The sequence below is a fragment of the Rhincodon typus genome, chromosome 27 (genome assembly GCF_021869965.1).
Source record: "Rhincodon typus isolate 14 chromosome 27, sRhiTyp1.1, whole genome shotgun sequence".
NCBI lineage: Eukaryota > Metazoa > Chordata > Chondrichthyes > Orectolobiformes > Rhincodontidae > Rhincodon > Rhincodon typus.
The window spans coordinates 8,015,909-8,027,190 of record NC_063358.1 but is presented as its reverse complement, the minus strand read 5'-3'; the positions used below and the strand labels follow the sequence as shown (position 1 = coordinate 8,027,190).

The window sequence follows — 11,282 nt, the reverse complement described above, 5'->3', positions numbered from 1 at the left end:
TCTAATGCTGCTTGGCCTGCTGTGTTCATCCAGCTCTACACCGTGTTATCTCAGATTCTCCAGCATCGGCAGTTCCTACCATCTCTTCCAAATATTCTGGAAGGGTTCCTGCAGACTGAAAACTTGCACATGTCACACCACTGTTTAAGACAAGAGGAAGGGTTTTAAAAAAAAAAATGAAACTACAGACCAGTTAGCCTTACATCAGTTTTTAGAGGAAATATGATATGGAAAATGATATGGAAAATTGAAAGGTTACCCACTTTGATGGGAAGAACAAATGTGTGGAGTACATCCTAAACAATGAGGTTGGAAAGTGTAGGTGTGCAAATGTACTGTTGCATACCCCTGTCATGAAGCTCAACATGCAGGTTCAGCAAGCTATTAGGGAGGCTAATAGAAAATTCATCTTTATTGCAAGAGGAACTGAGCACAGGAGTAGTGAAGTCTTGCTCCAATTGTATAAGAGCTTGGTTTGACCGCACCTGGAGTACTGTGCACAGTTTTGGTCTCCTTATCTCAGGAAAGACAGAATTGTCTTGGAGGGAGTGCAACAAGGTCCCCACCAGTTTCTGGGATGGTGGGACTGTCCTATGAAGCAGCAGTGGACAAACTGGGCCTGTAATCTTTAGAATTAATGAAAAGGGGATTTCATTGAAATTTACAAATTATTTAAAAAGGGGCATACAGTATAGATGCAGGTAAGATGTTTCCCCTAGATGGAGAGGCTAGAACCAAAAGGCACAATTTAAAAATAAGGGGGATGCCTTTTAGGACAGAGATGAAGAAAATACATTTTACTCAGAAGGAGGTGAATCTTTGGAACTGTCTATCCTAAGAAGGCTGGGGAAGCTCAGTCTTGGAGTGTATTTAAAGTACAGGTTGATAAATTTTTGATCAATGGTGTAAGAGGAATTAAAAATGTTTGATCAGTCATAATCATATTAAACAGGAGAGCAGTCTTGATGGGCTGAAATGGCCAACACCTGTTCCTACATTCCTAAGCAGGATATGCTAACTTGCCTGGACTGTGATCCAAACCAACAAGCTAATTTAAACTCAAAACATACCACTGCCTATAATATACAATAAAAACTAATGGCTTTGCTTACCTTAAGTGGCACCACTGCTGTCTGAACCATATTTCTGAAGCGACCCACTGAAGGATCAACATCCTCTGAAAAGGGAAGAAGCAAATTAAGGCACTGCATCAGTTGAAGGTTACAACAAGAAAATAAAATTGCATTTACAGAAGATATTTCAGAGTATAGGCCATCCAAAATGACGCTTCACAGACAACTAATTATTTTCCAAGTGTAGGAAATACATTTTATTTTTGTGGGAAAACATGGTTGGCAATTTTTCTTGTAAACACACAATGAGGATGACTGATTTATGTAGTTTGTCATAGTGGTTTCTACAGGACAAATGTTGGTCAAAATTGAAGAACATTGATCATCTTTATGTAGCACGATGGGAATTTTTACATCCACTTGAACACACAGGTATGATCTCAGTTTAAAATATTGCACCAAAAAGGAAACAGGAATCACCAATGCTACACTTCATTGGGGCTTTACTGCGATGCTGTACCATAGAAGATGCACGGGGTCCTTGGAGTTGGGCTTAAATTCAATTTCCCGAGTCAAAGGCAAAAGTATCACAATTAATCCAAATTCTGATTCTTATTTAGAACATGATTACTTAGCAATGCTGCGTTCTCTGCACACATGTCCCCATGTGTCACTTCAGTAAAGGTACATTATTATTGTCAGATAATGTGTTGTTCAAACAACTATATAATTATGCACAAACTGTGGATGCTGGAAATCTGAAACTTAAACAAATTTCTGGAGAAACTCAGCAGATCTGGCAGCACCTGTGGAGAGAAAACACAACATTTTGGGTCCAGTGACCCTTCTTCAGAACTGGAGTTAACACTTAACATTCGTGCAACCTGAGAAATACAAGAGAAAAATAGCAACATACAACACAATGGCATTTGAACATCGAAACTGATATCCTTTAGAAACATTACAAATAGGAGAAGTAGGCCATTCAGCCTTTCGAGTCTTCTCTGGCATTCAACGTGATCATGTCTGATCATTCAACTAAGTATCTTGTTCCCGCTTTCTCCCTTGATTCCTTTAGCCTCAAGAACGAGATCTAACTCATTCTTGAGAACATTCAATGTTTTGGCCTCAACTGCTCTCTGTGGCAGAGAATTCCACAGGATTCCTACTTAGTGAAGAAATTTTTTCTCATCTCAGTCCTAAGCATCCTACATCTGTGATCCCTGGTCATCCGGAACTTCCTTCTGACATTTACCCTGCCTAGTCCTGTTAGAATTTTATAGATCTCAATGAGACACGCGCCCCCCTCCCCATCATTCTTCTAATCTCCAGTGAATATAGTTCTAACCAATCCAGTTTCTCCTCAAATGTCAGTCCTGCCTTCCCACGAATCAAGTAAACATGTGCTGCATTCACTCCATAGCCAGTGCGTGGTTCCTCAGATAGAGACCAAAACTGCATACCGTACTCTAGATGTGGTCTCACCAAGACCCTGTACAACTTCAAGACATCACTGCTCCTGTATTTGAAACCTCTTGATATCAGGGCCAATGTACCATTTGCCCTCTTCACTGCCCACTGCACCTGCATTCTTATTTTTGGCAAGTAGTATACAAGCATGCGCAGGTCTTGTTACACTTCCCCCTTTCCCAATCTATCACCATTCAGATAAAGTAAACCACATCCACTGGCTCCCCCTCATCAACTCTACTAGCTATAGCCTCAAAAGATTCCAGTAACTTTGCCAAGAATGATTTCCCTTTCACAAATCCATGCTGACTGCCCAACCCTGTTTTCATGTGCTCTGCTGTTAAATCTTTAATTATGAACTTTAGCATTTCGCCCATTAGCAAAGTCAGGCTACCTGTCTGTAATTAACCATTTTCTCTATGTCTGTTTTTAAATTGTGGGGTTACATTAGCTAACCCTCGAATCCGTAGAAACTACTCCAGAATCTATTGAATCTCGAAAGATGATCACCAACTTTCCACTATTTCTAGGGCCACATCTTTAAGAACTTTAGGATATAGATTATCAGGCCCTGGAGATTTATCAGTCTTTAATCCCATCAACATCCCAAAACCATTGCCCACCAATATGGATTTCCTTCAGTTCCTCCCTCTCACTTAACCCAACATTTTTGGTTGTGATATTTGTGTCCTCCTCTGAGGGGGCAGAACTGCAGTATGACCTTAATTGATTTGCCATCTTTTTGTTTCCCATTATAATTCCCCTTGTTTCTTACAATTTCTGACTGTACGGGACATACATTTGTCTTCACTAATTTTTTTTCTCTTCACATACTTTTGGAAGCCTCAACAAACAATTTTTATATTCCCAGCAAGCTTACTCTCATACTCTATTTCTCCCACTCATAATCAATTACTTTGTTCTCCTTTTCAGAAATCTAACCTGTTACTTAATTATTAGGTCTGCTGCTTCTTTTTTTAAAAAAAGAAAATTTGTAGGTCCATCCTTTGGATCTAACGCTTTACTTAATTTCTGAGTTTTGAATTATGAGGACAGGTCACTGGACCCGAAATGTTACTCTGATTTTTACTTCACAGATGCTGCCGGATCTGCTGAGCTTTTCCAGCAACTTCTGTTTTTGTTCCTTATTTACAGCATATGCAGTTCTTTCAGGTTTTTTTTAGCTGCTATCCTTAATTTCCCTGGTTAACCGAGGTCGGGCTACCTTTCCCATTGTATTTTTATGCCAGACAGGAATGAACAATTGTTGTAGTTCCGCCATGCACTCTAAATGTTTGCCATTATCTTTCCACCATGAGATCAAAGACATAACAGTTAAAATTATAACTGATGCAATTGGAACATTAATTTCAATATGAAAAACTGAGAGGTGGTGTATTTTTGTAGGAAGAACAGGAGGCTACATATTCCATGGAGAACAAAAGTCTAAAATGGAGTTGAGAAACAAGTGGATCTCAGGCAGCAGGCACACAATTTACTCAAAGCATTAACACAGATTAATGAGTCATTAAAGAAAACTGAGGATTATTTTGAGGGATAAATTTTAAAAGCGGAGAAGCTCTTAAATGTGTTTAGAATCTTGGTTAGACCACACATAATACTGTGCACAATTCTGGACACCATATTATAAAGAGATAACAAGCTGACTGGATAACTTGCAAAAAGCTTCAATAATATTGAACAAAACTAAATGGTTCTACCTAACTAGAATCATTGAGCAAGTTGGAGCTTCTCCTGTAAAGAGAAGGCAGATGTGTGACCTGACAGCATAATAATATTTGTCACCGCCTATGGGAGATCTCAAAACCAGGGGTCATAAATATAGTACAAAAACAAAGTTGCTGGAAAAGCTCAGCAGGTCTAGCAGCATCTGTGAAGGAGAAAGAGTTAACATTTCGGGTCTGGTGACCCTTCCTCAGAACATAAATATAGTCACTAACAAATCTAGCCTGAGCACTCTGATACTTACTTAAAGAAGCACACCTCTGCTGCACCTCAAGACGTTCACGTTGTTCAACTTTGTAGGCAGTGAAAATCACAGCCAAACTTGCAAGCTGAAATTCATTATTTCAAATGAGAACTGCATAAAGTTTAAAGATGGTCATACCCGGATTTATTATCTCCTCATCATCACTGAACGATACACGATAGCTCTTTCTTTTGCGTTTTGGCCTCTGTATTTCCAGATTTCCTTCTTCAATTGTCAGCGTAGATATTCTTTTGTTATGAGCTGTGTTGAATTCTGTCAAATTCTAAGAGAGGCAAGCAAAGGGATGGTATTTTCGATAGGTCCTTTGATTTTAACTTGAAAAGGCATTTGCACATTAAACTATTAGACCAATGAACTAAATTGAAGAAACATTTTTGCCTTGTAAAACAGACCACCAAACAAGCTCTGATCCTACTCCCATGAACCATGAGACCATATTGGAAACCTCCCCTTTCTCTTTGATGGCACCAGAAATGGAAAGGATATAACAATGGTTCAACCATTTTTCAAAAATAAAAAGAACTAACTGGTTAGGATGTGCAGCCAAAATTGTTCATTTAGAGTGACAATTAAATGACAGTGTGTCATTGGGTATGAAATGGGAGCTTGAAGAGCTAAAGGTCTTCATTTTGGCTGCAAAATTCAGCACACATTATCAAGCCAACATCACCAAAACTATTTATGCAATTCATCAACTTCCACAAAAATCCACTGTCACCATATAGCTACTACCTTAAACAGAGTTCCAAGAATTTTTGACGTGTCTTTTAACCAGACTACCCGGCAGCGCAGAAATGGATTTAGATGCTAACGTAAACTAGGACTTACATCGAGTTCCGTCTCCTCTTCAGGTAAGCCCAGCAGTCCCTTCAGTTCATCATCTTCCACTGCAATTTCATCACCCTTGATTGTGGATGGCGTCGTCTGTGGTTTTTCACGTAGTGTATATGCTCGTGTTGAGGCTCCAAATGACAATGTGGAATCAATGGGAACCTGCTGTGGTTTGTGGGGCTCCAAACGAAGACGCCCCAGATATGTACCATGAGCTGCAAAAGCAAATACATGGTTATAAGTTAATTAAGTACTTGATGAATTAAAGTGGTTAGTAAACTAGCAGACTCCACTAATTTATAGTCTGACAGTCTTCAGCTTAAGTGTTGATCACTTTTGCTTTAGACGAGGGAAGAAAGAGAAGGAACAAAATTTCTCCATCCTGATACAGTTTTCAAGGAAAAGATCATGGCCTTTTTAACAAATTTATCAATTCCCTTCTACTGATCAATTAATAATTATCTTGTGGTGTTCCATTTAACTAGGTCAACTCAACTGTGAAAGAAAGACAAAAATCACATCAAATAATACTAAAATGAAAAAAGGAGCTGGATTAATGTGGGAACCAACAAATTTCATGCATGCAGGGCAGGAGGGACCAAAATTGGGAAACAAGGAATTGAATATTTTGAACAACCACTTACAATTTGCTCAGGTTGGTATTTAGCTACCTAGCGACAGCAACATGTGACGTAGGTAATGGTAAAACTATTACACAATGGCAAAATGTTCTTAAAATAAACCAAGCAAAATGCCCTGTCAACACACATGTACAAGTGCAATATATTTGAAAGAGGTAATCTGATTGAATCATCTGACTGAAAACTAGCAAGCAACTTAACAAAACTACAGGACCTTAAGATACCGCTCCAAAGGTCGATGCTCATAATCATCTTTAGTGAGAAAGTGGTCTGGGTGGCAGAGGAAAAACACATCTCAACATGCTTATAAAAAGGAGAACCAAAGGGACATTTTTGGAATTTTCATCACAGTTACCAGACAGTTTTGAAGATTTACAATGGTCGTACTAGTAAAGAAAATGCAGTGTTAGGTACATAACTTTCAAAAAGCAGTTGAAAAGGCAGTAAATGGTTAAGTTAGGGGGTTGCAGAAAAGGGAGTAGGATGCAGGATAGAGACACAAACGGAAAACAAATGGGCAGAAATGGGTAGAGTACATTAATATTGGAGCATTGAAATCTTATTTATTACATTTATCTCATTGAAGCCCATATCTTTATCCTGTCAGTCAGCACAGCCCTTCACATGTGCTTTGAAATCCTGCAGTTCCTCAAATGTGACTATTGCAAACATTTTTAAAAGACTTGTAACATACAATACAATAGTACTTACTGCTGTTCAAGTCAATGATGAAAACTCTTTTTAAATGTTTGTGATAGACCAACGCAGCATGGACTCTTGAACATGATTGATGGTCAATGGTAAAATCACAAATGTCAGGGTTTCTTCCAAAGAGGTAGTATTTTTTCTCATCAATGATGAGTTTCTGGGAATAAAATACCAAAACGCAATGACATATTATTTAACAGTTTTTCATTACTTACAGATGCTGTTTGCAATAAGTCAGAAAAATAATATGGTATCAAATGGTAAAATACTAAAACCATTTGTTCAAGGACACATGATAACTATTGGTCGAGGATTAATAAAGGTTGTTAATCTTTGCATTGTTCAATAAGTACATGTTTTAGGTTTATGTCCAAGATAAATTTATTGACTTTTTGACAATTTAGCATCATAAGTGCACATTTTTTGGAGAAAAATAACAGCAAAAGACTCCGCATTACTTGTGAGGAAGCGACGTGTTAGAGTTGTGAGCCACTGCAAATTCTGATTGTGTGTCGCTCTGACCTTTAGCCTCACTAACCACCCTATAACTTGGTTGTACTGGAATTTTACATATGAATGAAACTAAACTCACTGCAGAAAGTTAGGGCTACTATTTGTCAACTTGTGGACTTATAATGGCATAATTCATATTCCTGTAATGCAATTCAACGTTGGCACTCCAAACACCAAAAGCAACAACCGAAGCTTGAGTCCCACTGTGGGAGAAAAAAATTGACCTAGGAATTTTTAAAAAATATTTCTCTTACTTTTCGTATTCTTTTATCCTTTTCTTTAATCTCATCTTTTTCCCCTCCCCTTCGGTCTTTCTCTATTAAATTGCACTTCTAATTCAAATAGGTTCTTTACTGTTTGCAGTTTCTTTCTTTAGTGCATTCCAGACAATCATCATGGTTTGAGATGTTGCACTGACCATTATCAATTTGCACTTTGATAATGAAGCTCAAAAAATTTGAGATGAATGATGCAAAAACTGCAACTTAGGCCATGTCATGAAATATTTAATTCCAGCAAATTCCTAACCATTAATCTTGATAATATAAACTGGAGGCTTCTAACAATATAGGAGAGTGCTGTACCTCTGAGTTATAACTCAGTGTTCCTCTGCACACTAAGCTAACATGCTCAAGGTTTTTAAATTTTGATTTAGCACCACTTGGACCCAACAATCATGGATTGTCTCAGTTCTATGTTAAAACTGTGACAATGACAGCCAGGTTAGTATCTGGTGCGTCCATCCTATATCACCCCCAAATACAAAATGGAATGCATTAACAAAACAAAACACAAAATGCCAAAAGATGGCTGTAAGGTTAAACTGAGTAAACATTTTTATAGTAACTTGCATTTATACTGCTTCTTTTATACAGAGAAATATCCCACAGTGCTCCACTGAGGCGCATTAAACTAAAATTGCCAAAACAAATATTAGCAGGGATGGTCAAAACCTTAGCCAAATGTGTAGATTTTAAGGGCAGTCTTAGAGGACAGTGAAGTGGACAGAAACTGAAGCAAGGGAATTTTAGTGTATGGTGTTTAGACCACTTAAGATGCACACACTAACGGTAAAGCAATTGGAGAAGGGAGAAAACTACAAGATAATGAAAAGCAAGGGAATGGGGGAGATGCCTTCAAGAGAGTTAACATAAGGAAGATGACTTCCAATGCATTATCTACAATGAAAATGGCTCTTCAGATATTCAACCACCTAGATTAGCCATGTGCTCTGGGGATGTTCTAGAGTTAAACCTTCATAATCTGCATATGGACTTGGACATTGCTTTGACTGGTAACCCCAGTTTATGAACGCATTTGATTTGTATTCGTGTTTAATTATTTGCCCTGATACGTGATGGTCAGGCTTCCTATCAGATCCGACTAGCAATACAATTGTATTGCTAATCCACTGAAGCAATTAAGAAAAACGAAACACCAAAATTTCTTTCCCCAAAAGGAAATACAACACAAGTGTTCACCTCTACTAGTTTGTCTCCTTTCACAACATCCAAATGAAGTCCTGGTGGAGGCTTTCCTGCCCTGAAATTAGAAAAAGTTTTTAGTGTAGAACTATATATCAGAGTCTGTTGAGCAGTGGTAGTGTCGCTACTTCTGAATGAGAATGTCTGGCTTCAAGCCCCAAAGGTGGGACATGACATGTTCCACCTGCTTTATTAAACAACTGTAACTGCACAGAACAGAGAAAAGTGATTTAAGTGCATATTGCCCCAAATCTTTGTATAATGGAAGTCTTTAAACAAAGTTAAATTCTCATAAGTGCAATCAAATCTTTTTTACTCCGAGCAGCAAAATGACTCGAGTCAGAGTAGTTCTTCATTAACGAACTTGAAGAGGTCAATGATTAAACCAAACGAAACGCGTGTTACATGTATAAACAATCAATAGTACAGCCTAAAGAGGGTGGTCTTCACTCTTGAAGCCTCTGTTTTGTATTTCAGATTGACCCATTAGTCCCATCTTTTCACGTTGGACAGTGGAATCTTATGATACTAACTCTTGAATTCCACTGCCACCATCTCTTACCAGACCGCAATCTCACAAAAGCAAAGTTAATGTCTCAAGTCCAGTGATTGTTCTTCACAATTGATTGGATTTGTTGATTTTCTCCAGTCATTCCTGTTTTTAGTTCAGACCTCCATCTGCAGATTTATTGCTTATTTTACTCTCAAAAGTAAAAGGTGTAATAGAATTGAGAAAACTCAGCATTATACAAATAAGATATTGAACATTTATGAGAGTCAGCCAATCCCTTACTTTATAGAACACAAACAATATATACATGCATGAGAACTTAATGAATTTAAGGACACCTTTCATGTTTATTCAACAATTCAAAGGCGGCCATATTTTGTAAAGTATTGTCATTTTTTGCATGCTGTAATGTTCATAATTGTGCAATCCTTTTATTTAATACATTATAGTTACTATAATGAATATTCAATAATAGATATAGACAATGATTGTTCCATTTAACCATCACAATTCAGCACCTGCTGCCACTATTTCCCAATAAATCAGTTAAACAATTATTTATCTTTCCACTTGTTATAACTGAAGCCATTTCCATTCCTCTATCAACCAGACTTGAAATTTATTACAAACAAAAACAGAGACTGCTGGAGAAACTCAGCAGGTCTGGTTGCATCCGAGGAGAGAGAGAAATGAAATAAATAATCAGACTTTTTTTTTTTAAAAAGAAAAGGTGTTGGTTCAGGTTTAAATGTTAGTCAAGACACCAGGTAAACTGCTCTACTCTTCTTTAAAGAATGCTGTGGGACCTTTTGCATTCACCTAGCAGACTGGCCTCTGTTTACCTTAGAGAGCCAACAGCTCAGAATGCACATTCTAGGTACAGATTCTGAAAAACATCAACTCTTCATTTATTGTAATATGGTTACAATTTAGATTGCCTGCAGTAAGAGGAAATTTTTACTTCAAATACCTAGTCCGAGATCAAATGGATCTATCTCAGCAGTAATGTCATACAGCAGACATCAACGATTCTCAACTCCATCTTGGCATTATTTTAAAGCATTTCTGGCAGATGCAATGTGTAATTGACTTTACATCATAACATTATATGAGGATGTAGAATTATCTTACAAAAAACACTGCATTGCATCAAGTACTTCTTCAACAGACAAACTCAAACAAACAATCTCCAGGGCAGATGTACATCAAAGTTACTTCCATACATCCAATGTTATGGCCGTTTCACTCCCAAAGAAATCTCATGATAAACTGGTCAATAATTTTAGTCTAAAAGGGCTTTGCATTGATTTAATCTGACAATTAAATAATGGATGGTATCACTGCAATTAACCAAAAGATGACAGTATTGCAATAAATAAATTATGCAATGAACAGGCAACTTCCACCATAGATGTGAATGACTCAGGGATATGTTTCCATTAAGATTGGTTTTGTCACTAGAATTTCTACACAACAGTAGGGTGAGCGTGAGAAAATTCCACGTGATGTACATATGAACTAAGGAAAAAACACTCGAAATGCAGAGAAACACAGATAGATGAACATAGATTCAATCTTTACTAACCAAGCGGTTACAGGAAAAAGCACATTGAGCCTATCACTGGGATGAAGTGGTGGTGACTTGACAAGTGATTTGAGAGGTGATCATTTATGACAAACACAGGAATGATGTCAAACTGTTCTGAATTTTCCTACCAGCTCTAGGGACAAACCATTGAAATAAATCTGACTAGTGTTGGGTACAAGCATTTTTAAAAATTCATTCATGGGCTAGATTGGCATTGACTCTTAACTGTCTCTGTGCAATCAATGACATTACTGGGTCTGGAGTAATGTGTAGGCCAGACCAGGTAAGACAGCAGCTTCCTTCCCTGAAGGACAATAGGGAATAAGATGGGTTTTTCCAACAAAGGGTTCACGGAGGGGGAAAGGAGGGTGGGGAGTGGGGAAAGGAGGGTGGGGAGGGGGGAAAGGAGGGAGGGGAGGGGGGAAAGGAGGGGGGGGGGGGGGGGAGGGAGG

At 38.0% G+C, this 11,282-nt stretch overlaps 1 protein-coding gene and 1 non-coding gene across 3 annotated transcripts in view; both read right to left on the bottom strand.

The window, feature by feature from the left end:
- The window catches only part of ppp1r8a (protein phosphatase 1, regulatory subunit 8a), a 54,868-nt gene that overhangs the window by 30,828 nt on the left and 12,758 nt on the right, over nt 1-11,282 (bottom strand). Inside the window, exons 2-7 of one of the 2 annotated variants that reach the window (XM_048613030.1) lie at nt 9,294-9,409; nt 8,729-8,789; nt 6,738-6,891; nt 5,383-5,600; nt 4,672-4,816; nt 1,113-1,177 (exon numbers count right to left, since the gene is read on the bottom strand). In XM_048613030.1, coding sequence (XP_048468987.1) covers nt 1,113-1,142 — 30 coding nt within the window. In that variant the 5' untranslated portion in view covers nt 1,143-1,177; nt 4,672-4,816; nt 5,383-5,600; ... (1 more) ...; nt 8,729-8,789; nt 9,294-9,409. The remainder of the gene's footprint in view (nt 1-1,112; nt 1,178-4,671; nt 4,817-5,382; nt 5,601-6,737; nt 6,892-8,728; nt 8,790-9,293; nt 9,410-11,282) is intronic. The other variant, XM_048613029.1, reaches the window with a different exon arrangement.
- LOC125486326 lies at nt 7,824-7,986 on the bottom strand. Its single transcript, XR_007265013.1, has one exon. It is a non-coding gene; the product is annotated as a small Cajal body-specific RNA 1 (non-coding RNA).